At 40.7% G+C, this 26,161-nt stretch overlaps 2 protein-coding genes and 1 long non-coding RNA gene across 9 annotated transcripts in view; 1 reads left to right on the forward strand and 2 right to left on the reverse strand.

Moving 5' to 3' along the window:
* Nucleotides 1-1,032: 1,032 nt before the first annotated feature.
* Nucleotides 1,033-15,201, forward strand: LOC109960009 (cationic amino acid transporter 3-like). Of its 2 annotated transcripts, none has more exons than XM_020599824.1 (12): nt 1,033-1,132; nt 8,313-8,941; nt 9,103-9,264; nt 9,848-10,031; nt 10,142-10,254; nt 10,850-11,072; nt 11,170-11,309; nt 11,731-11,833; nt 12,095-12,306; nt 12,457-12,623; nt 12,800-12,908; nt 12,991-15,201. In XM_020599824.1, the coding sequence occupies exons 2-12, from the start codon at nt 8,575-8,577 to the stop codon at nt 13,137-13,139; spliced, it is 1,929 nt and encodes a 642-aa protein (XP_020455480.1). In that variant the 5' UTR covers nt 1,033-1,132; nt 8,313-8,574; the 3' UTR covers nt 13,140-15,201. The 2 variants fall into 2 exon arrangements, with proteins under 2 accessions (XP_020455480.1, XP_020455481.1); XM_020599825.1 differs by lacking the exon at nt 1,033-1,132 and adding an exon at nt 1,528-1,928.
* A 3,251-nt stretch (nt 15,202-18,452) lies between these two features.
* Nucleotides 18,453-21,066, reverse strand: LOC109959954 (uncharacterized). 2 transcript variants are annotated; one of them, XR_002274905.1, is made up of 3 exons: nt 20,394-21,066; nt 19,567-19,652; nt 18,453-19,385 (listed from the first exon to the last, which is right to left on the reverse strand). It is a non-coding gene; the product is annotated as an uncharacterized LOC109959954 (long non-coding RNA). The 2 variants fall into 2 exon arrangements; XR_002274904.1 differs by having other exon boundaries at nt 20,582-21,062.
* Nucleotides 21,067-21,129: 63 nt separating this feature from the next.
* Nucleotides 21,130-26,161, reverse strand: part of LOC109959952 (ras-related protein Rab-39B-like) — a 34,645-nt gene continuing 29,613 nt past the window's right edge. For 4 of the 5 annotated variants that reach the window (XM_020599726.1, XM_020599729.1, XM_020599728.1 and 1 more), the window contains one exon: nt 21,130-23,073. In XM_020599726.1, the coding sequence (XP_020455382.1) occupies nt 22,918-23,073 (156 nt within the window). In that variant the 3' untranslated portion in view covers nt 21,130-22,917. The remainder of the gene's footprint in view (nt 23,074-26,161) is intronic. The other variant, XM_020599727.1, reaches the window with a different exon arrangement.

The following is a 26,161-nucleotide window of genomic DNA, read 5'->3' on the forward strand; positions in this document are numbered from 1 at the left end:
ACACTTGCTGTGTTTGCAGAGACATCCAGTTGGGTTAGCTTGATCAAGTAGAAGTAAACTGAAAGAGCAACCCAAAGCAGTGTGACTGGGCACAGACAAAGGTGAGTCGGTGGCTACTAGAGTACCTTCAGACAGTGAGTGATGGGTGGAGAGGGGGAAATGCTATTAAAAATTGTACTCTTTACTCCACAGTTTTTATTGGATAACTAGCTACTTTTCAAAATCAGATTAACAACACAAAATGCAGTAGACTATAACCAATAAGTAGACTATAATCAATAAGAGTTTACTGATCCCTAGTGGGAAATTCACAAGCTAACCAGCAGTAATTAGTAATGACTATAATGTAAATTGTTCCATTCTGCATAATGACTAATTTTATTTTTGGTACTTGATGCTAATATGTTTACTTAAGTAACATTTTGTATGTAGGACTTTAACTTATAACTGAGCATTTTTACACTGTGGTATTGCTACTTTTACTTAAGTAAACAACCTCAATACTTACAATACATTAATCTGAAAAAAAAAAAATCAACTGGACTAGGTTTTTAGGTCGAAGGCGTTTCACGTCTCAAGTTTTTTCAGTTTACTATGACCTGGACTGAGAATCTGCACGTACGATATACATTAATGTGAAATTTCACATTAATGTATATCGTACGTGCAGATTCTCAGTCATCCGGGTCATAGTAAGATGAAAACTGGACTAGATTTCTAGGTCGGAGGTGTTTAATCGTCATCCAAGAAGTTTCATCAATTCCGGAATTCTTAGAATACCGGCATTACTACTACGGAAAAGCACGCGCATACAAATGACACAGGTTGACTCACGAGCTTGTTCACCTTGTGTCTCCTAAACGCTTATATTTAGTTATCGTTTGGCTGTCTTGATAGTTGTTGAAGCTCACTTCAACTATATTGATTATTGTAGTGTACTGCAGCCTTATGAGAAGCCCAAAGAATCTTATTCTTCCATTCATGGATGGAAACTCCACCATTAAGTTGCGTCAGTTCTTTTACACACGTCCCGCCCCTCACGTAATATAAAGGCAAAACCACACACAAGACCGGCGGGATGTTGTAGTAGAGACCGCGTCCTTTTACGTTTATCAACCAGAAGATAGTAAAGGTAATGAAATTTATTTTTCATTTATCAAATAAAACATTTTCTGTACGATAAATCGTGTTTTAGATGTATTTTCTCTATTGTACCGCCTCTTTACCGAGTCGTAAAAGTGGACTGATGCAATAACTCGCATGTGTTATCAGTCTTTGAGCGCAATAATTTTGAAAAGAACATAACGTGTCTTGTCTTTGAATAGTGCTATATGCCAAAGGATAAAATGAAGGTGTTCCAAACAGGAGTATTTTACACACATTTTGAGTCTATTCGCTATAATTATTTGTTTATTACGGCGGCATATGAGCGGGGAGCCAACTTAGCAGCGCTAACCTAATGAGAGGTGACCAAAACTGGAAAACGTTTGAACAGTTTCCACTACTCTATATTTTTCCGTGTTATCTCTTGAGGTTTTTATTTATTGTTGTCCTAGCCGGTTATCACAACTAGAATGTGATACTAAGGCGTGGGATGACCATGTGCTGCTTTCAAAGACTCCCATAAAAGGCCAGAATTTCTAACAATCAAATGAATCATCCTTAAACATTTCATGCACTAAAGCAAAATAAATTGTGTCCGGCTGCTAATATTGTGCATAAGACAAGCACCAGAAAATACTGCTGTCAGAACCATATTTAACGTTTTATCATGTCACTTTGTTTATGTGCAGTTGGTAATTACGATGTTTCCGATGTTGGCACACGCGACGCCGAACGAGAGCCACGTAGCTAGCTTGTGTTTTAGCCCTTGATGGATCATAGATAAACACCTGATCGTCGTCTAGTCTGTTCGACACCGCTTCGATGTAAGGACATTTTTAATTCAACTTGCCTACGCCTTGCCTTTATTAAGAGCATTGGCAAATGCAGTCGAAGTGAGTCTGTTTCCGGGTGCTGGTCAGTGGTATGCAGGCTGAGGGTGTCACCGTGCCGAGTTGCATCAGAAACCACTCCATAGTGAAAATGTAGTAAAACTAGTGTGGTCGTGTGCTTCAAACCTACACGCGTTGACAGGATGGAGTAGAGGTTGTTGCAATAGTAAGCAACCCACTTTAGTTTAGTTTTTATAAACCTTGGCTCGGGCCAGCAAATGAGAGGCTGAATGTGTCAAGTTTTGTCTGCCTATGGTAGCTTGTCATTGCTGTAGCTTCGTCTATATTATTGCCAAGCCGGGCAGTAGCATCAGCCTCAGATTTCACAGGGCATTTACTGTACATTTTCAACATTTGAACACATTATATGGAGGAGTCATCCAGATAGCTTGGGGATGCTTGCAGACACAAACAGAATTAGGTAAATTGTGTGGGAAATGATTGCTTGACTTTCAAATTTTATGGTCAAACGATAAACGGCAGATTAATCAGTAATAACAATAATCATTCATTTCAGGGCTAAGTATACTGAGGGATTTCTGATATTTTGTCTACCCCATTTACATCACTGAGATAAAAATTTGTTTAAAACAAAGCTGAAGTTCAAAGATGTACTCAAAGGCTGATAAGGCTGGTGATTTTGCTGGATTTGTATTACGGTCAACAAATCTCATTATAAGACCAAAACAGCTAACAAAATTTTGTCTATTCCCCACTTTCATAAGCACTCTATTGTTGTCCACAAACTGCTGGGCTAAAACAAATCAGGCATTATCCTGTTACACTAGATTGCATGTTGCAGGATCATTTTCAGAAATTTGGGTGCTGTAGTAGAACCTGCTCCACAGTGTAATCATCACAAGAATTTTTAACTCTACAGTAGAGGCAACCACTCCACTTAGACCACTGCACGTACTTGCAAATGCAGTTCTCTTTATTATGCTTTGCTAGCTTGTTGTGCTACATATTCAGCCCTTATTTTGGAATAAAAGTTCTCTGAGAAATTTACAACATCTAGGACAGAGTTTACTCAGTATGAGTAAGAGTATGAACACGATTAATGCACAAGAAGAAATTGTTGGATGTGATAACTCATTGAGCTGTAGTCACTCCTTCTTGGGGTTGCTGACAAGTTATAGTTGGATGTGACTAACAGGTTATTTCTAGTCTAAAAGTTACCAGAAATTGTGTGTCAAAACAGGAAGGGTGTGCACCAGTCTGCATCTGATGTGCACTAGCTATATTTTGACATCAGCAGCCATGAATTCATGATTCTAACTGTGACACACATATGTGTGTCTGTCTGCATTTTTAAATGCTGAGATTTTAGTTTTTATTGTGAATCAGTTTTTCTGAGAAGCTGTGTGGCAACCTGGTTTCTAATTGTATACTTAAATCCCAAGAAAAGTTGCATGGATCCCTAAGTTCTTCTGCTTATGTGACCTCATCTTTTCTTGCCTGTGTCATGTGATCCTTATTAACCTTAATTTGGCACATATACACGTCCAACTGACTGCACTCTCGCATTTCAGAGCGAGCACAGTTTTTGGCAGGGGCACTACCTGCCTAGACATTAGCCAGGTAACAGTTCAGCCTCACTAGTTCATTCGCACACACAGGCTTTATGTGAAACTGCACGTATAAGCATGTATTCCTGGCTCAGAAACATACTGCACTTCAAACACCTGGAAAACCACTGTGTATTTGTGGTGCCTGAGGAATTGTTCACTGATTGTGTACTGCTGGTCATGATAAAGTGTGTATTCCTGGGTTGTGCAGTGGATGTTTGGGCCCATGCAGGGTAATGAAAATGATTTTCTTTTTCAGTTCCTTGTTCCACAAATGATGATACACTTGTGTTATCACTAGGATTATTGTTGCGTGTGTGTAGATGGCAGCACTTTTACCTAACTTTGAAACGATTTTTCCATGAACCTTTTGACAAGAACAGCAACAAAGTCCTTTTGTATAGGGCCGAATTAACATTTGACTGTATGGGAAAATATTTGAATTGTGGACAGTCCTTTGTAGCTCAGTATATTTGAGACTGATATCAGGTTATATGATAGATAATTACACATTTAACAGTGCCACTGTCATAGCAGAGAGGATGTTACCGGTCGGGTCATATAATGAGAGAGCTCCATGGTTGACAACAGTAGAGGTCAAAACAAAACCATGTGTTGTTTATATAGTCGCAATGTGGAACCGCCATGAGCTACAGTATAATGAGGTTAGCATGTTTGTTACTTCAGGTAATCCTCTTAGAGTCCATGGCAGCAGCGCTAAGTTGAGTAATAGGATCATTATTCCTGAAGCTTGTTGTAACCAGAGTCGCTCGAGATGGCTGTTCTAGTACTCCAAGTTAAAGAGCCCTTTAGTTAGTCCCGTTTAAGGTATAATAAAATATGCTCTGGTTGTGTTATTGCTGAAGAAAGTGAAGTTGGAGAAGCACAAGTCAACTCGGTTCACACTTAATATTTGCTTCTTGTGTATTCATGTTAATAACAGGAACACTACCATATAAGAACGCTGCCATATAAGAAACAATAGGAGCAAGGTGGCAGCAAGAAGCACAGTAGTCTTTTCAGGTGTGTATGTTTGCTATTACGCAGTGGAGTTTGGATATGGCATATCTGTGAGCCGCACCTTCATGCAAGCTGGCATGAACCTGCTCCCTTAGAGAAACGGGCACCCTCATGAAAACCACAAGGAAAAGATTTAAAGTGGCTCTAGCATCACTTTAATGAGACCAGTGCAAGCCTGCACTGTGGGAACTGTGCCACAACAAAAGAAAACTTGGATTTTGAGTGGAAAATCCAAGAACATTCCCCACCAAATTAATATTTATCTTGAGTTAAAAATGTAATTGTCCCAGTGTTGAGTCCTCTGGGTGTTTTTACATCTTTACAGTTCATGCAGTTTCAGTTGAGTGCTTTTGTCCCACTTAGTGAAGTGGTGCTGGGTGAAACCCTGAGGAGATCACAGCCAGCTGGGCACAGTACTTTGGCAGTGCTGTTTATTGTCACAACCAGCACTCTCAGATCTCTGTTCCTGGTGTGTGGAATGCTTCTGAAATGTCACACAAGTTCCACCATGTACCAGTTTCCCATCAGTCTTCAGAAGGCTGAGTGTTTATTATTGCGGTGGTCTGGTGCTCTGTGTGTTTTTATTTCATTGTTTGACAGTGTTTGTCTTTTTCTCTCAATGCTTTACTGTATTAGGCAGGATATTCTCTTTTGAAATAGTAAGGCTACAAGTGCTTTGAAGAGGTTATGGTGTTTTTAGAATATTGTTATTGTACTGCAACATTGTGTATCCTGTGCAATGAGAAAGGACAGGCCAAAACTGCACGATAACAAGATCAATAGCCGAGACATTTTATTGAGTAACATACTGACCTGATAATTTGTGGCACTAGATGCTTCTTGGCATTTTAATGTGTATTTTACAAACAAGGATTCTTCAGCTATACAAGCAGGTGTCCACCTGCTGTGTGCCCTGCATTTTGCCCTGGCACAGAGTGCTTGTGTGCCCCCAGTGACTTGGTGTAGCCACATGGGGGCCCCCATCCAAGTATCAACCAGGCCCCAGCTGGATTAGCATGGCTGAGGGATTGCTGCTACGTTTTCGATTGTCTTTTTTCATAATTTTGTATATAGTTTTCCTTAAAGCTGTAAAATCACGCTACCCCTTTCTTTTTCTTTTTTTTTTTTTTTGCACCTGCTTCCTGCTCTATCTTATCATCACTGCCCAAAAGCACCTGCACTTGAGTAGGCGTCAACCTCCTGAGCAGAGATAAAATATTATTCTTGGAACTTGTCCCCAAAGTGTGAAAACCACAACAGTTCATTAAGTTCCTAAAGTGAAAAGGGTATGTTGCATGTTGTAGCAGTACTTTAACTTGGGTTGTACACAAGATTAGACCAAAACATGACAGCACAACAAAAAATACTGTCCCTTGCAGAAGGCGTTCTCAGTTCCAGTATATTCAGCGAGTGTGAAAAGTCATTTTAACCCAACCTCTGATCCTGGTAGACAGTCACAGTCCTGGCAGATGTCTTCCTTCTCAGCATTCACTCAGAGGAGTCTGGTGTCATTGCATTAATAGCCTCAGATATGGTGCAGTATTGCATTTGGTCCTGCTGTCAGTCCTTCTTGTTGGAAAAGTTGCAAAGTTGATCCTTCCTACTGAAGAAGGACACCAAGTTTTCTCAGTACCATGACTGAACTGAGTTTAATCTATTGATAACTAAAAAGCTGTCTTCTTTCCCCCTTTCAGTACACTTGAGTTAATCATTGTCCATTTTGTCTAGCTGTTAATGATCGATCATAACCATTATGGATGTAGTAGTTATAAAAGGGTGTGTAGTATTTGCAGATAAGCTTGTATCACCCTTGACTTTAGAAGCAAGGCTTTGAAGTAATACATTTCACACATGTAAGTGTAGGCAGAGTTGCAATGTTTAATGACTACTTGGCAATCAATAATCATTACTTCACATTTGGTAAATGGTCTTATACTTGTATAGCGCCTTTCTATGCTTTTACAGCACACTCAAAGCGCTTTCACATTATTCGGCCATTCATCCATTCGCACTCCCAAGCACTCACGCATTCACACACTGGTGACATCACCGGGAGCAACTGGGGGTTCAGTGTCTTGCTCAAGGACACCTCGACATGTTGACTGGACAAGCTGGGAATCGAACCGCTAATCCTCCGGTTAGGAAACGACCCGCTCTACCTCCTGAGCCACAGCCGCCCCCGCTTTCAATTCATACAGCTGCTTTAGTGAATTTACCAGTGATAACACAAAAAAATAGGCATTTTATCCAATTCAAATATTGGCTTGGCGCTGACAGACACTCACACACACTCAATGTGCTTTGGTCCCAGCGTTATACTGTGGCTCCAAAAGGTATGAAATCAGGTTAACATAGTGACATTTTAACTTGTCAGAATAAACACTGGGAAGTTACTGCTTATAAAATTATATTTACATATAATGTGCTGCATTGTCTGGTAAGCTCAGCTGGACCAGCTGCAGGACAGATCACATTGCATCATAACTGGTTTGGCATTTAATTAAGGTGGAGAAAAGCCACCACTCTAACCTGTTTAAGCACAGTACAACAAAAACAAAATGTTATGCAACTAAAATATTTAAAAATTTGCATATAAGCTAAATGGCTCCAAGCAATGTAGTAAAAATATCTAGAGTCCATTGTTTAAAATGTGTTACTGGAACCAACCCACATTTTTTGCAGAAATGAATGTAATCATTATCAATCATTTTTTCCTAATATGCCAAGTTCATTACTACAGACATAAATCATATCTCTGTTGTCCTTGAGGATGGTTCGTTCTGTGTGCTGTTCTCTGAACTTGTACCTTCAAATTATTGATGACACATGGGACAATAATTAATAACTTAAATGGCAACATTTGTTCTTGGAATAGGCAAAATGCACGTTTACATATAAATCCACTTAAAGAAATGTTTTTTGACGTTTTCTTGTAGCTTTACGTATAAGGCTGGGTCAGTTTTTACAGATAGTGTATTTTACCTGTATATCAGCCTTCCACCAGCACAGCTGGCACACCTTATCACGCTGCTGGTTCATGCTGGCCTCTTGTTGACATTAGCTTGCAGAAGATATCATGCCTTCACAGCTTCTGGCTTTCTCAGGCTTCTCTCTGTCAGAATTTAGCTCCTGAAAAAACATAACACAAGTAGTAGAGTGCCCTTTCTCACAGCAAGGCAGTGGTGAGGAATTAGATTTTCACTTGTTTTTATAAAAGTGTGTACTATAGCAGGTTTATTTGTTATGGCAAAATTAAGATTAGATTCAAGGCTAGAAGAATAATAATGTTAGGCTTTCTTTTGTCTTCCTGGTGTCTCTCTGCCCCACTGCATCTCATGATGTGCTACTAAGCTGTAAGAGGCTGAGGTATGAATTCCTGGAAATTGCATAACTGGTATTTATACGGATTCTCTGATTAAACCTGCTGACTGATTGGGGTTTTGCTGAAGAGAAGAATATTCTGAGAAAGTTTCAGGCGTCTTCGATGCTACCTGCCCGAATCATGTCCTCAAGTTTATTTGTATAGCCTTGGTGGGAGAGAACACGTGCAAGAGTAAAGCTGACAAATGAGTATTTTTAACTATTGCTTGGTTTTATAATTTTCACTGTTGCAAGTAAGTGGAGTAATCCCACTGCACAGTGCCAACAACAGAGCTGTAAGAAATGTAACCTTTGGCAGTTACTGAATTAGTGCCCAGTTTTGAGCCCTTGTTTTCTTGTTTCTTCACAGGTTTTAATCTGCTGCTACAAAATACTGTAACCACAAACCTGCCGTTTTCTGGTCTCTTCTTTGGAATGAAAGTTGTACACACATTTACACTAAAGGACCAATAATAAACAGGTGCTTGGTTTACCTGCTCATCTGACTGAAGTACTTCTGCTCTGTCCACTCTGTACACGTGTTCTGTGTAAACTGTGTCAGTCACACACCCACACTAGAAGAATTTAAAACACACAGCCTGGTTCAGCGCCCACACACAATCACAGCAAACATGGCCAACAAGCTGTCCAGCTTTGGCAAAATGCTGCTACGCCGTCGGGCATTAGACTGTTCTAGTGAAGAGACCCGATTTGCCCGCTGCCTATCCGTCCTGGACCTAATTGCCTTGGGAGTTGGTTCTACACTTGGCGCTGGTGTTTATGTCCTTGCTGGCGAGGTCGCTCGAGAGAAGGCAGGACCCGCTATTGTCCTCTGCTTCCTCATCGCTGCCCTGTCTTCCATGTTGGCGGGCCTGTGCTATGCTGAATTTGGTGCCCGCGTGCCCAGGACAGGCTCTGCGTACCTTTACAGCTATGTGACAGTTGGAGAACTCTGGGCCTTCATCACAGGCTGGAACCTCATCCTGTCCTATGTGATAGGTGAGATTTCTAAAGTTTGTAGAGCTGTAGTACTTTGTTGTTTTCTTTTCATGTAGCAGCAACATTAATAAATGTTTGCCCATGCCTAAATCCCCAGTAGGAACATGAAGATGAATAGAAAGCCACCACACTGACTTGTCAGTTTCTGTCCTTTCCTTTAGGTACAGCCAGTGTGGCCAGGGCGTGGAGCTCAACTTTTGACAACCTGGTTGAGCAAAAGATCTCTGGCTTCTTTAAAGCCTTCATGGAAATGAAAGTGCCAGGTGGTGTGCTGGCAGAATACCCTGACCTGTTTGCGCTCATCCTGGTCCTCCTGCTCACGGGTGAGTTTGCTCTGCATATTCTCTGTCATTGTTCTCAATGGCTCACAGGGTTGCGTGATACACATGAGAGATTACAAGAGGATAAATATGATGAGAAATACTGCAGAGTTTTACTTCTAAAAGTGTATATTAAACACACATCTTTGGTTTAATTACTCCCAACCCCTCAACAAATGCAACCCATGACAAAGGGTTTTTAAATAGACATTGCTTCACTTTGATGGGTCATAAACCAAAAAGGCTGAGAACCACTAATTGGATTGAGTGGAGTAGTTTTAAAAGCAACCCTCTGAAACCGCCTGAATCAAATGCTATCTTATTTAAAATCGGGCCATCAAGTTCAATTATTGCAGTCCATGCAGGACTGGCTGTTAGCATTGCATTAAAAATGTTACATAACGGCCCGAACAGTTCTCACACTAGTGTTGCAGCTAGTGTGTCATGCCAGTAGCAGTGTTAGAAAAATAATTGATAGATTGGTGTAGCTGACGGATGATATGTTGGAAGTGAAGCAGGAGCGCATCCACCCACCTAGCAGGATGTTATTGGTGCTGAAAAATGAATTTTCTCTTTCTGCCCTCAGGACTTCTGGCCTTTGGTGTGAGTGAGTCAGCACTGGTGAATAAGATCTTCACAGGCATAAACCTGGTGGTTCTGGGCTTTGTTATCATCTCTGGCTTTGTAAAGGGGAACAAACACAACTGGAACCTGACAGTGGAAGACTACATCAGCTACAAAAACAGCACCAACGACAGTGCGCTAAAGCAGTCAGTACTGCGTTTAACAGTTGCCTGTCAGCACATAAACTTTTCAATCAATTTAATCTGTCATTTTTTAACTGCCAACCAAATACCATATCTCTTGTTCTGTCATTCAGAGCTGAGGAGTTTGGTGTGGGTGGTTTTGCTCCGTTTGGCCTCGCTGGAGTCCTGTCTGGTGCCGCCACCTGCTTCTATGCCTTTGTGGGCTTTGACTGCATTGCCACAACAAGTATGTGATTTTAATTTCCAGATAAACTATGTAGAGAAAGGGATCGCAACTTGCTTGATAACCAGTTAACAAATTCTAAAATTCTTACCCAAATATTTGAAGTTGCTCCTCACTCTTTCTTAGTTGGTATAAACAAAAACATGTAGATCATCATTACTGTATAAGCCCTCCATTATTTCTTTGGGGGGCTGGGAGCATGGCTCTTCAGTCATACTGTCAAGTCAGTCAGGGCTTTTGTTTACTCAGAGTGTTATTTTACTAGGTTTCTTTTGACTGCTTACTGAGAATGCAGGTTAGACTTTTTCTCTGATATGGGAATTTGTTTTTGTTGACTCAGTACCCTTATACTTTCAGTAATACAAGTATATTAAGTACATGTGACATACTTCCATGACATATTTGAGCGAAGCTGAACTGATGCAACACCTGTTGCCTGTTATGTAATTTAATGGGAGAAATGTCACCTTCTGTCTCAAGACTTGTGTTCTGTGAAGGCTGTAATGCATTTGTTGTTTATCATTTTGGAAAAAGAAGCACAAAATCCCCTCGTCTCATGTGACCACTTTATATCTGATCCTTTTTGTTTAATCTTCAGGTGAAGAAGCAAAGAACCCCATGCGTTCTATACCTATTGGCATTGTGGCCTCACTGCTGATCTGCTTTGTTGCTTACTTCGGTGTGTCTGCTGCTCTCACCCTGATGATGCCGTACTATGAGCTGAACACCGAGAGCCCTCTGCCTCAGGCCTTCAGCTACGTCGGCTGGGATCCTGCCAGATACATTGTCGCTGTGGGCTCTCTCTGCGCTCTGTCCACCAGGTAGGGAAGGAAAGAATTGTTTGCTTGTCGAGATGTGTTCCTTGACATGACGCCGTAAAGCCCTATTTTATTTTGATTACTGTTTATTGTCTCTCAGTCTCCTAGGCTCTATGTTTCCCATGCCTCGAATTATCTACGCCATGGCAGAAGACGGGCTGCTGTTCCGTTTCCTGTCCAGGATGAATGCTCGTACAAAGACTCCTCTGCTGGCTACTGTTGTTTCTGGCATTGTTGCAGGTAAGCTCATTGTCTTTATTGGTCAATTTCTCAAGGTGTGTGTGGTGTTTTTTTTTCTTTTTCTTTTTGGTGACACAGATTCCACACTGAATAGCAACGAATGCTTATGCTAACAAGGTAAACAAAGGTTTTCTTCCTGTGGGCGTCGACATTCCAATTGTCCCCTGTATGTGATTGGTCAACGCAGTGCCTTTGCCAGATGATCTCACCATCTGGTGTGGTAAAAGTAGAACCAGATCAAACTTTTTCACTGTACGGGGTTGTTTTGTTTTGCCGGAGCCTGCTGTGGTGAATGCAGTCCTTCATTGAAATGAATGGGGAAGGCTGCATTTTTCACACTTTTGAAACGCAGTCTGAACATGCCCTTAGACATGGCTACTGTATAACTTCTATAACACTCGGTTTTTACCTCTTCTTACAGCTCTGATGGCCCTCCTGTTCGACTTGGCAGCGCTGGTTGATCTTATGTCTATTGGAACTCTGTTGGCATATTCTTTAGTGGCCATCTGTGTCCTCATTCTCAGGTAAGCGCCTTTATTCTCCGCTCGCAGAGTTAAGTCATAATCTGAGTACAGCCAAAACACAGTGGTCACAGGAGCTCTCAGATGGCTGATCTCATTCTCATGTTTGCTTTGGACTTGTGTTTAGCGGGATGTTGGTAAATTTATGAGAGCCCTCTTTGTAAACATCCAAAATTTATAGCTATATGTTTTTTATCCCCCCAGTATACCTCTGAAAATAATCCCTTACTTTAATTGTTCTGACACACTTCCATCGCTCCACAGGTATCAGCCAGGCACCTTGAGTTTGTCCAGCCAGCCAGAGGAGCAGGCAGAGCTGATGGAAAGGAAGGTCTCTGTAAATGGGGGGGAGAGCAGTGACGAGTACAGTATGGCGACAAGGAAGACTTTCACTGCCAAGCTGCTCTTCTGTCCAAGTCAAGACAGCCCAACACAGATTTCTGGGAACATCGTCTACGCTACCACTGCCATTATTTGTAAGTATGCCATGTAGAAGGCTGGAGCTTGTGGTTTACTTCTCTCAGCTGAGTGTGTGGTGTTTTTAGAGAATAAGACAAACACTGTATTTCCATGTGCATATTACTACCAAGATTGCAACTGACTTTGTCCTGCTCCTCTTTATGCAGCGGTTTTCATGACGGTACTGTGCATAATCCTGGCCAACTGTCTGACAGAGCTGCTGGCTGGATGTGCAGTCATTGTGGTAGCCTGTGTAATTTTGACTCTGCTTTGTGGCATCTGTTTCATCATCATCTGGAGGCAGCCTCAGAGCAAAGAGGCCCTCACCTTCAAGGTAAGTGCCAAACCCTGAGAATGTGGCCTTTTGTCTGTCTTTCAAGTGCTTTGTCTTGGATTAACTACACCCTTATGCTAGTGATTTGGAGACAGCTGAATGGTTGATACCCACTGGAGCAGAACCAGGTCAACTTTAAAGTATAGTTTTGCTGACTTTGTCTCTGTCTTCTCAAGGTCCCTTTACTGCCCTGGCTGCCCCTGTTCAGTGTTTTTGTCAACATCTACCTCATGATGCAACTGGACTGGAGTACATGGTGCCGCTTCACCGTCTGGATGTTTGTTGGTATGTTTACATCCTGGTTTCATTTCTGCTGCTGCATATTCATAGAACTGTTTCATAACTTCCTATTGCCTCTCTCCTCCAGGTTTTGCCATCTACTTCATCTATGGTATTAGGAACAGCAGTGAAACTGCCAAAAGGTCATCCCCAGGCAAATACAAGTCTGCACCAGAGAGCAAGTGCCCAATTTACACTGCTGCTAATGGCAGTGACGTAGAAGCAAGCAGCCCCTGATAAAAGACTGATGTGGACCTGGGCGGTGTTGCAGAGCAGCTACACTTGTTTTGGCAGTCTGGGTAAAGTGAGAGACAAACACTGCAGTGTAGGGGGCCTGGAACACAGTCCTGCGTTTAAGAGGAGGTGTGAGAAAATGCCACACAAATCTTACCCCTGACTTGGAGGCTGACTAACTTGATGGCTAGACACTGTGACAGAGACACTCTGTTTTCATCTGCGTGTCTGCACGCGCCCTCTGGATATCTTTACCTGCCTGTAACATATGCTTTGAATGACTAACAGAGTACCACGGTACTCCTCAGTTCTGTTTTTCATTATTTGAAGCCGTTAACTTGAAAAATGTCACTTCTTTGCTTCCTTTCCATTAGTAGTGCACTGTGGCCTGTGGAGCCATAATCGATGAAAAATTGTATGTATGTGACAAAAATTTATGAATTGCGCTGGTGAGTTAATAACCCAAAGACCTTGTGTCAGTGACTTAAACCATTTTAAAAAGTAGAAACCACCACAAAGGCTCACAGATGGAATTGAATTGTTATGAATCACTTTCAATAGAGTTGACATGTCTTATTTATTGGAATAACAATGGAGCAGCACCGAAGCTGCGTGGGTTACAGTGCCAGTCAGGGCCCTGGTGCAGTTAGGTCACCAGCAAGTGGTCAAGGGTGACGTTGTTTACCCTGTGCGGTTCAGTGTTTGAGGTTAAAGTTCATGATTTACAGAATGGATTTGTTTTGAACACACTATGGCCCTTGTCCCCCCTGCTCCCAGAGAACAGCTATACAGAAGGTGTACACGGCACCATTTAAATGGTGTGCGATGAATTGTTTATCATTAATTATCCATGTTATGTTTTTATCTTGCATATAGACTGTTGTGACCTCTATTTCAACAAAAACCAGGTAGCTAAAATGATTTTGATGCTTTTATTGAATGTAAGGGCCACATACTCCTCTCTTTTATACCTTCTGGGATTAACTGAAGTGTCAACCCCATTATTACTTATTCCCAAACAACATGGGAAGATCTGTATAAATTTTAAATTATTCATGTATCTCTGCCAATTTCGTTTATGTACCTGCACCTGTCCAGGCTGAAATGCTTGGAGCCGCACCCAGACATTTCTACAGGTCTCGGGAGGTTTGTAGATTTACACGTAGAAACTTCGTTAATTATCTGATGGGTCAGGGAATAAGATGTTTTAAAACTGTGGTTTGTGCACAGTGAATTGTTTGTAACTGTCCACCTCTGTATCTGGGAGCTGGGGGTCTGTTTCTGAAAGGGGCCCATCTTTCATCACTACTAGTTTAGTTTCAGTTGAACCTTGTTCTTGGCAGCTTTGTCTTCTGAGATCCCATCAGTTTTATTGTTTTGTACTTTGGTTTACCTTTTATGATGGGACTGTTTAATATTTAAATATTTAGCGCAAAAATAATCTATTCATGGCTTTTAGATGTTAATGTATTTTAATCATGTGTACAGTTTAGAGTGCAGATCCTTCTTTTTGTTTCTACATTGTTTTTTTTGTTGTTGTTTTTTTTTTGTGTGGGGAGGAGAGAAAATGTCTTGTTTCAGCAAATGATTAAATTGTGGTGCAGTGGTTAGTATTGTCACCTCACAACAAGGTATCAATTTGAGCCCCGGCTGACCCAGTGCCTTTCTGTACTGAGTTTGTTCTTTCCGGCTTCCTCCCACAGTCCAAAGACATGCAGCTTGGATTGATTGGCCACTCTAAATTGCCCTTAGGAGTGTGTGCGGTTGTCTCGCTTAATGTCAGCCCTGTGATAGGCTGGCAGTCTGTCCAGGATATACCCCATCTCTTACCTGATGTCAGCTGGGATTGGCTCCCACCCCACCCCCTACAACCCTTGTCAGGATAAGCAGTCAGATGAATTTTCTGAAAGACCACTCAAAGTTGGTCTCTAATTTGTGTAGTTTCAAATGCTTTTACCCCAGCTGTCTGGAGTTGTAACTGTACTGTTAATAGCTTTTTTTTCTAGTAAAGTATTTTACTGTAGAGTGCACAGTAATAATTAAACTATTTGTGTAATGCTGTAAACTTTACAAACATGTTTTCTTTAAAATATGACCAAGTATAACTTGGTAACAATGTAAAGCACATTTGAAGGCATTTCATTGGCACTTAATGCTAGTGAAATTCAAGTTATACAAATTCTAGTCCTCTTGTCATATCAAATTGTAAATATTGAATCATCTCTGCAGATTAAAAAAAGATGTGCCTAAACAGCTTCACTGTTTAGAAAATGCTTCCCCTTTAAACATGTCAGAAGCTGACATGTCTCCCAAAAAGTGTGGAGAAAGAGTCATTTGGATTCAGCCAGGTTAAAGGAGTCCAGCAGTCTGTATACTCAGACATTTCATGAGCTGCTTTGTCAAGAAACGTGACACTGAAGACTTGAGTGGAGATTTTAGTGTGGAACTTTTTTCGCTGCCTGTCACTGGTGGATCTCGAGAAGCTTTAAAGTTTACGTGATGTGGCTATAATCACACAAAGCTCTTCATCCCCAGTCCTTGTGCCTTTCACCAATCAGTATGATCATCTCCCATCCCAATACTCTCATTAATGATCTGCTTTTTGTTCAGTATAATATACTGTACATATGACCATCATGTATAAATGTAGTTGAACTTGCAATGTTTTTAAAATAAAATACTGTCAGTGGCAGATTAGAAGTCTCTTTTCATGTCCCTCTTCAGTTTAAAAAAAGACATTTGCTCAGTAGGACTTGTGCCAGAAGCTGTTAGACCCACCTCTACCAGTTTAGGCATAATTTTGGTAATTACACTATGAATCTACCCCTGAGTAGTTTTCTCTCACATAATTCCTGCACAACACTCCATAAGGCAGCAAAAGCCCTTCACTTAACAAAACACTGAAAGTGTCTAAAGAGCCCCCTTATGCTATGACCTTGGTGTTTTTGCCTAAGTCAAGGTAGTTGTATGTCAAAGTAAGACAGACACATGATAGACAATTGTTTGTTTTTATATCATTTCTCACTGAGACTTAGTTTATTCAACTGGCTGTAAAAACTGGCAAATACTGGGTAAGATAAGGAAACAAAAATAATCATGCTGACTACTTTTAACATTACTTCCCTCCTGAGCTCGAGGCCTGTTGTTTCGCTCTCAGGTCTGCTGTGTCCATATTAAGTATCTGTGGTACCTATGTGGAAAAACCCACTACCGCCCTAGGTATTGAAACTTTGAGAAGTGACAAGCAGCTGTGAACTACATTCAACAATGTGTGATAAGCTGCATTGAAAACTGATGATTATACACCACAAGCTGAAGATTCAGCATCTCTAGCTTGACTTGCCAAAGCAGCTGAAAACTAAATTCTTACATTTATCTCTGTACAGAATTTATTTGACACTCCATTTTCTTCATACTAAATATTAGTAGTTAAAAAAAATAAACAGTAGGACCCCGTGACCCCGTTTGGGACTAAGCGGTATGGAAAATGGATGGATAAATAGTAGGAATAAGCCACAGTTTTGCCTAAAAGCCTAGAACGTATTGTAACTTTTCTTTTTCTCCTCAGCACACAGTAAGGCTGCCCTTTAGTGGTGGCACACAGCATTACACCAATCTTTACAAGTGTGACCCATTACTGGGTTATCGCTGTCAGCCTTATTTTAGATCTGTTGGACTATGCAAACTCACTGTATATAGAAGTTTATTTACAAAGTCTTTGATGCCATTGAACCTAGGTTTCTTCTATGTTGTCTAAAGTTATTTAGTTTGTGATAAACCTTTATAAATGGGGCGGTTAACACTGTCGCCTTACAGCAAGAAGGTTATTTAGGAGTACTGAGGTTTAGTATGAATCACACCTGAATCTGATTGGACAGTAACAGTCCAATCACAGAGCAGAGTGAAATTGTCCAGTCAGGTCGTAGCTGGGTTCTTCAAATTAGTTTCCGGTGGCTGATCTGTAAGTTTGGTTTGCAGTGGAGATTCAAGATGGACGAGCTGTTCTACTCAGGTGGGTCGCCTTAGAAAATCACAGGAAACATTTTATTGTATTGCGTTCTGTATGTAGGCAGCGCGCAGGTGCTTCGATGTTAACACAGTTGTCCAAATGTATGTTTTCTATTCCAGGTGGGATATTTTATCTAGCGTTAGCCGAATGCTAATGTAGGATGTTAGCAAACGTAGCTGGCAAGAAAAATTTCAGGGGCAACGTTAGCCGTCCCGTACTCTGGTTTTACATGCTCCATTAATGTAAAGGTCTTTTATCTTTGATATTAATCGTGCAGCTCAGTAAAAAACGCAGGCCGGTTTGGACCTCACCAAGTCTTCATCAGCACGGAAACCTAACAAATTGTTTGCACCTGTATGTTTCCGCCCTGATGAAGACCAGGTGAGGTCTGAACCGGTCGGCGTCTTTTTACCGAGATGTCCTGTTACAGGTAAGAGTGCTACATTCAAAATGTTGCTTAAATAATAGTGTAAAGGCATTAGCAGGGAAATGTACCTAAATTACCAAAAATAATAGTCACTGTTAGTTTGTACAGGTTTCTGTGATAAGAGTAATTGTTATAAGTAGGACAAACATTATAGGACTAACTCACCCCATGTATCTTTCAATAGGCCACAGAACACACAGACTAGAATATGGGACTCGCACAGCTTAAATAGTTTCGGGCGTGATATACGAGGAGGACCGACAGTGTTCTGGGCCCTTGTCACTCCTACATAGGGACATCAAAATCAAGTTGATGAGGTGAAAAACATTCTAAAGTTGTAGTTCAAGTGAGAGTACTATACTAGTACTGATAGGTTCAGGTCAGACTGTAATTTCTCAGCTCTTTTTTCCTGACAATCTAATTTCAGAAGTGTTTGAGAAACTTTTGATATAAATTGTAATGAAAATTCTCAAAACTAACATGGAGCACAATGTAACTGCATGCAACATTTCATTCTTTGTTACAATGACCCTTTTTTTCCCCTGACAAACTTCCCTAGTTTGATATATGGTGTTCTAAGACAGCTGAAAGGTGTGCATATTAGTGTCTTTATAAGTACTTTCACTCTGCATTTGTGTCGACCACGTTTGTACACAGGGTCAGAATGAACTGTAGTGTAACAGGTTCATTACTGTATGATAATGAAGCTTTGTTGTTGTGCCTTAAATCAAAGGATCAGAGCCTGTATTGCTTTAGTAAAAACTGTCTTCTATCTGTAATGTTTATGGCAAACAGAATTTCTTAAATTCACTGTGAATAAACGTGTTTGGTGGAATTGGCTGATTGAGTTAACTCTGTTGTCACAGGTTCTGATTCAAAACTAACATGGAGCACAGTGTAATTGTATATAACATTTCATTCTTTGTTCCAATCTGACCCATCTTTTCCACTAACAACCTTCCTAGTTTAATATGAGGTGTTTTAAGACAGCTGTGCATATTAGCGTCTCTATAAGTGCTTTCACTCTGCATTTGTATCCACCACGTTTGTACACAGGGTCAGAATGAACTGTAGTGTAACAGTTTCAGTCACTGTAGGATAATGAAGCTTTGTTGTTGTGCCTTAAGCCAAAAGTTCAAGGCCTGTATTGCTTTAGTCAGAACTTTGTGTTCTGTTTGACCATTACATCCAGGTGGTAGGTCTTGTTTTTTGATAGCTTCTGTGTACATAACGAGGTCAGTGTTGAATTTTATAGTAACTCAGCTTTGCAGTCATTTAAAGATTTACATCTGGACATGAGTTAATGTTGTCTTTTGTTTCAGAGAGACCACTTTCCCAGATGTGGATTGTGCTGGAATCCAGTGAAGAACTGTACCACTGCCTTGGCTTTGACATTAAAGCAAAACCAAGTTACCTTTTTAATGACACTGGTTCAGGTCTTAGTTTTTACACTGAAGAACCAGTGCCTGATACCCTTGATATTAAAAGAAGAACCAGAAAGTTTCTGTTGTAATAGCTTTATTGAAGAACACACAATGTACCATTAAAACACTGAAGTTTTGGGCAAAGCAGAGTAACACTTACTGCATGTGCTTGGACTAGTCATGTAACTATATGGAGAAAATGTGAGGTACTCTGCTTTGATGACCCCATCAGTCGGGATTTCCCTCTCTTACCCAAAAGTTCAGCAGCTGGCTGAGCTGGGATGGAAAGCCTGGAGAAAAAAAAAAGCTTTGTAAATATTTGATTTCAATAATGAAATTCCTGTCTTTATGCACATCTGGCCATGGAAGGGCATCTGGTTCAAGATTGCCTAAGGGGGAAATGGAAAAAGTTGGATTTTAAAGTACGATATGCTCTATAATTGTAATCATGTTTTCTTTGACTTTTGCTTCATTTTCAATAAAATGACTTAGCAGGCACATTTGTACCTGGGAAGTGGACACTGCAAAGTTCAAGTCCACATCAGCCATTTAAAATACAAGAGATCTCACCAAATGTTGAAATAGTCTCCGAATTACTGGTGGCAAGTTCCAAGAAAAGGCGATGTCCTCCCTCTGCTGGTTCATCGCCATCATGTCTATAAGGAACAATCACTTTAACTCCCATTTTATTTACTCAACTTGTGAAGCAGGTCATGCAAGTTTGATCTATTACTTTCAACAAAATGTTACAGAAATATATTAGCAGCTCTGTACATTTTCCCTGTACCACAAGGTACATATTCAACATTTAGTAGGACGCAAACATGGATGAGAAAGCCTGTAATGATAATGAAAAGGCTCTACAAAAGCTAATGAAGCCACCTCAAGTGAGAATCATAAAGAACAAAGACGTCCTTCATACATCACAGACAGTCACCCCATACACTGCATCCTAAAAACGTCATTAAATCCTGGCATTACTTCCACCGTCAATAAAACCTGCTGATATTTTGAATGACCTTTTTCGGGCCGTTCATTAAATGACTGGCAGCTGATGGTTTGTCTGGACTTCAATCTAAACGGAGGCTCCATCTCACACAGACCAGGCAGAAAAACTCACTTAGCTAAAAAGGTTTCTCCACTACAACAAGGAAATCTGTGTCCAAGACCAGTGTCCTCTAAACATTAGTGAACTTGCTTGGTGTTTAAAACAAGAGGGTGCTAACATCAATCTAGTCCAGATGTATTGATATACAACACCGTTCCCATAACGCTGGCAGTCAGACTACAGAGCTAACTGGATAGGTGACTAGTTACCGCTAAGTCATGGCAAAAGCAAGTTTTAACAGTTAATCTCGTTGTTAAAATGAACATGCTAAAACAAAACACTAGCATACCTGAAGGCTAAGCACACATGGAGCTAATTAGGACACACGCCTGGTTTGTCTTCAGCTCTAAAGGCTTCTTGCTAGCAGAGTTTTGCTAAAACTACACGCCTCGCTAACTGCTTTACCTCAGAGTAATAGCTAGGCATCTGCATACACAAAGAACGCTACACATCAAAATTTAAAAGCACAAGACCTACAGACAGCCTTCATCACCAGCGAGCTGTGGCCGTCCGTCCTCCTTCAGAGTCTGTTGTCTTGCTGCCTTATATACTCCACCCACTGACAGGTGGATGTAACGAGCTCATCAGTGTGATTCACTTCACCTGTCAGTGGTCATTGTTATTTTCTTCTTCTTCTGTTGTTTAATGGCGGTTGGCGAACTGCTTTAGTGCATTACCGCCACCTTCTAGACTGGAGTGTGTGGTCATAATGTTATGCCTGGTCGGTGTTTATGTAGTACTGCTAGACTGACGGTCTGTGAAAACCCTGTCACTGGTTTGGTTGTCTCGGGTCTTTGCAAGAGCTGAGCTGAGCCTTTAAAGCAAATAGAGACTGTGTCACAGAGATTTGGTTTGACATTCAGTACTAAAGAGTCTACAACATTACTAGACCATGATACTCAGAGCAAATGAAAACAGTTGATGTAAGCGCTGTAACATGCCCATTGGTGGAAGTTGATGAAGGCTCACGGAGTGTAGTAGCTAATGTTACTCTAATAGATGAAATGAGCAGGAGGTAATGTGATTTGAACTTATGGTGAAAACGGCAGTCTTGCAACAATATAGCATGGGTTCGATTCCCAACAGAACTTTAGCTCATCAATTAAACATTTAAAATGAGATCACATTTGCCATCCAGCCTACTGAACACCCACTATTCAACATCTTTTAAGCTATGGGTTATTCAGACTTGTTTTAGGATATGAGTCATTGCACAAAATGTCAGGCTAAGCATATAGCTATAGCCTACTACAATCAGACGTGCCAAATTAGAAACATGGTCTTCAACATGAGTTCATGTTCATTTTATACTTTAGTGTCAGCATGAAACCATACAGCCATGTAGTGTAGTCGAACAGGAATGTGCATGGCAAATCAAATCCCAAAGAATCCATGAACCAACAAATGACACGTCTCGATTGCACTTAATTTTATTGACCACCAGATGTCCTGCTCGAGCACTGTGTCATTGGAGCCTGGAGTAATGAACCATTTTTTGAATAAAGTATGGAAGCTTCAACAAAGCCTCGATCAGCCATCACTATGTATGTGTCAATAGTCAGAATTCCTACTGGTAACGTGAGTTGTACTGCACTTTGCTGCATTCTGTCTGTATTATTTTCCTACCAACATACATAGTCTTTTTGCATAATGGTATCTATCTGGTAATCATTTCAATGTGTTAGGTTGACATGTAGTTTTTGTGAAATCAGTCCCCTCATTAAAATGCACATTTATGCAAATTCCTACCAGACCATCTACTTTATATGTACAGAGTTTCTGCTTTGAATTGTTCCAGACTTACTGTGTTCAAGAACATGTCTATTGCAGAGTCACAGACAGCAGCATGAACATAATGTCCCATCTAGGCTACTGTAGTAACGGGACATAAAAAGGCATGAAAATAAAAACAGACTTTTGAAAAATAGCACTTTAAAATAATAATGTCCATAATCACAATAAAAATAACACCCACAAACTCCATTAAGTAAGAATAATGAAATACATTTCAAAATAATGACTTAAGGTTTTAATATTTCTTGAATTTCACAAATGGCCTGTGAAAGTCCATATTTTCAACAATTCATATGATTATTAATTTCAATGTTGTTTTTATTTATTATTATTATTGAACACTCTGGGTTTCCATAAAAGGCTTTAAATCTGAACTGTCCTCACCTGTAAACCAACACCAAGTGTTTAGGTACTTCCATACTGATACACAGCCTCGCTATGAGCTACCCATAATGGCTATAAGTAGCAGCTACAGTAGTTTTCCTTTCAGCAAACAGCAAATGTACCACTGAACATTTTCACAGTGTAAAATCTTGTATATTCTGAGTGTTATGGTTGAAAAGAAAGAAGCATAATTCAGTCTTGGCACTGCTGACCTTTTAGAAATGTGCAGCAACAACAAATAAAACACACTGGATTAGAACTGTTTACATCAGGAAAGGCTGAAGGTGGAGGAAAGCTGAAGTGTTGGTAAGAGCTGACAGTTATTGCAGCCCCACAGACAAGCACACAGAGCAGTGAGGGTTTAGGATGTTTCTTGTGCTTCTACGCTGTTAGGAACATCGACAAAGTGTCCAAGGTTTGGTGAAAGCCATAAATAAGCACCCAAAAGACAAAACAATGTATTGTGTGTAGAATATAGAAATAAGAAAGTAAATGTGTTATCTGAGTAGGGAGGTACAGTACCATGAGTTCCAAAAACTGGCCTGAGTGCAGCCATGGTGAGAGAGAGACAGAAGTGTCTTACAGGTGGAGCCCACTGAAGGATTTATCACCTTCACATGCTACAGACAGGTAAATCAGCAGTAGCACTGCCGGCTGCCCTTGGTGACCTCCTCAGAGGAATGGACAGTGTTGGGAACAAATCCACTCTTAACCCCCTCCCAGCCATCCTGGATCTTGATGTCCCCGCAGCGCACTTGTTCAAAAATGGTCCTTGTCAAATCCACAAATGCCTGAAGTAAAAACCAGAAGCAAAATCAAAACTGGAGAAGAAATTGTGGAGGATAAAGCCAAAATGACTCATGATTACAAAAATATAGTCAAGTCAGATTATTGATAGAGCACATTTAAAAACAGTAAAAGTTTACCAAAGTGCTTTAAGGACAGATTAAAATATTTAATTGATAATTGCAATCAAATAAAAACACAGTAAAATGTAAAAAAAAAAAAAAAAAAAAAAAAAAAAAAACAATGGGAAAAAAAAAAAAAAGTCATAAAATATCTAAATAAAACCTTGGAAGAAACAACACTGCACATAACTTCAGTAAAAGGTGGTGTGTGTGGAGAGCAGACCCATCACACTGTGTTGGACTGCGTGCGTTTCTAAAATGGATTCGGGCGAACCGTGTCACGCCCATTGTAAAGTGGAGATTCTGAGCTTTCCATTGAGCTATGGGACGTGCTAACTGGGCGACCCAGAGCGACAATAAAGCCGTGCGTAACGGTGCGTCCGCGCCCTGCTTACCGTCGTGTGTACCAGAGTAGTTCCGCGATTTTGCCGCTATTTTGTGGAAACCATGCCGGAAAACACGGTAGGGACCAACTACACGGGTGAGGAAGCCTTGCTCGGAGTTTTTGACGATTCTTCGTATATTGATAAGGAGTACGCCTCTGAGGAGGAAGACTTGTTTTTACAAAGATTTGATCCCATCATTGATAAGTAAGTTGTGCTTGCCATTTTCTACCACGTTTATTGTCCTGACCCTCTGATTCATACTGAAGTGAACTTCTGTCTCTCTGTTGCACTGGAGTCCATGATGATAAATAATATTTCCCACATTTCTCAGATCGTTTTGTTCCTTTGGTCACACTTCTCAAGAAGGCTTGTTTTTTATTCAAGATTTGTTTGCGCATTGTCTTTCATTCTATGAGCCTATTATAACTGATTGCACTGTAACACTGTAAATAGTAAGATGTGGTGTTACCTGGTGTTTTATGTTTGCAAAAGCACATATGTTATTGAATAAAGCTGCTATTGTGCTAAAGTTATATCATGTCCTTATCTCAGCCTTGGAAAAAAGAGGGGGAGGATGAAGATGATGAATGGGAGCCCCCTCAACTGCATACAAAGAGAAGGTTTGTATACCATGTCAACATGTCGCTGTGTTACTTGAAAGATATTTCCCAGTTCTTTTAACCAGGAACTCAGAGAGACGAAGCGGACCACTTGGATATATAAAAAAAACCGTGCTGGTTTATTCAAAGAATCACAGGTAAAATTAACATTACACGTCCAGGTAACTTCCACCTCCAATACTGTGCGCAGGCAGACGAAGAATGAAAGACCCTGAACCATTAATGCCTATACATTTTATCACTTGGTTGGGCTAGCCCCATACTACACAGGGACGTCAAACCGTGACGTCACCTGATATGCCAGCTTTACAGCTGACCAGAGCAGTAGACAAAACATGGAGAGAATCAATGAGTGAGTGTTGATTTCGTGGTGTGTATCTAAGAACATACAGGACATTCAGGGACATGTCCGGACATTAAGCCTTGGACGATATTATGATTAAGATTACGGCTAAACATATCATAATAATAACAATAATCATCCTGCCTGCTGACAATCAAACTTTTTCTATCTAGTTATCCTTGACCATATGCACCCTGCTAAAAACCCATGAGAATGACTAAGCATTTAACAGCCTACCTAGACATCCTGTCTCCGCTAAACATTTCTAATACAACAAGTATCTAACCAATTTCTGTCTGACTAAAAAAATACCTAACAGCAGGAAGTGTACTGTATTACTTTACTGTGTCATTTTGTGTCCATATTTACGTTTAAGTAAATGTCATTGACTATGGTGACTGTAAAACACAAAGTTAACTAGATTTGTTTCTTTGTCTCACAGTCAAGAGGAGGAGGAGCATGAGCAAGATGAGTCATCAGGACCTTCAGGGTTTTGTTAGAAATTAATAATTCAGTCAGATAATTCTAGACATTAATGAGTTAGAGTTTAATGTGTTATTAATGCAGTTAGTAATATTTGAAGTCTGCTCTAGTGTGCTTTGCTTCAAGGTTAGAAGATAACGTTAAATCTGTAAAGTGTATCTTGACATCAATTGTTTTCTTGTATTAATCTTGTGTTAGATTTATGTCTGAATGATTGTTTTAGTTACACACCACGTAACAATATACTGTACACACACATGGAGTTCTTCATTTGTTCTGATTAATGCTTGACGCATGTGGAGCATAAGATAAGAGAAGGAGGCGTCGGACTGTCTCCGACTCATGATGATTCTATATCTGTTTGCGTAAAGGGGTTAGCCCAAGAAATTGTATAAATGTATTAGGCTCTGTGTTCCAGGGAGCTCTCTTCTCCAGCAGCCTGTCTGAGGGAGAGAGCCACCCGGGTTGTGCGTTTGTGACTTTTGACTTGTGGCCTTTTTAAAATAAACCAGCACTAAAATGAAACAAGTCAGACTCCGTCTTCATTCAGATCTGTCCAATAAAAGAACTGGGGTATTACAGTTTCAACCTTGTTTATCATCTTCACCCCCACCCCAGCCATCGAAGAGAAAGAGAAGAGCAGCTCCTCCTGCAGCCACCCCCCATCCCCCAAAGAGGATCGCACGATGTTCACAAAGGACAGAGCCATTGCCACCTTTGTCGCCCCCTTCCCCCAAACCTGCAAGGGACCAAAATCGTAGGAGAACTGGTTCAACAGCTTCATCCGGATCAACCCCCCCTCAGCCTGCACAATGCCAGAGAGGTGATGGACAACAGCAAGAAGGTGACATGTGGTTTGGGAAGGATGATCCTGACACACAGCCTCCCCCACACAGTTTCAGGCCCAGGCAACAATCCGGCCCAACTATTGATCCAACTTCCAGGTGGTCACCTCTTCAGCTATCCAAGCTTTTCTTCAGCATCCCAGTGGTCCAGACAATACTGCAAAACACTAACAAAATGGCACAGCAACTCAAAGCAGTGGGGAAGACGTTCCTCTGGAAACCACTGACAAGAAAGGAGTCCTTTCAGTTTTGGGCAATTGTGATTTTTTTGTGGACTGGTGAAGTGCCCCACGA

The sequence above is a fragment of the Monopterus albus genome, unplaced genomic scaffold (genome assembly GCF_001952655.1).
Source record: "Monopterus albus unplaced genomic scaffold, M_albus_1.0 scaffold42.1, whole genome shotgun sequence".
Taxonomy (NCBI): Eukaryota; Metazoa; Chordata; class Actinopteri; order Synbranchiformes; family Synbranchidae; genus Monopterus; species Monopterus albus.

Excerpts from the sequence above, each read along its gene's own strand:
- LOC109960009 (XM_020599824.1), top strand. The coding sequence starts at position 8,575 with ATGGCCAACAAGCTGTCCAGCTTTGGCAAAATGCTGCTACGCCGTCGG. Across the intron at positions 11,073-11,169 it reads CTCTGCGCTCTGTCCACCAG|TCTCCTAGGCTCTATGTTTC; the intron begins GTAGGGAAGGAA and ends ATTGTCTCTCAG. Across the intron at positions 11,834-12,094 it reads ATCTGTGTCCTCATTCTCAG|GTATCAGCCAGGCACCTTGA; the intron begins GTAAGCGCCTTT and ends ATCGCTCCACAG.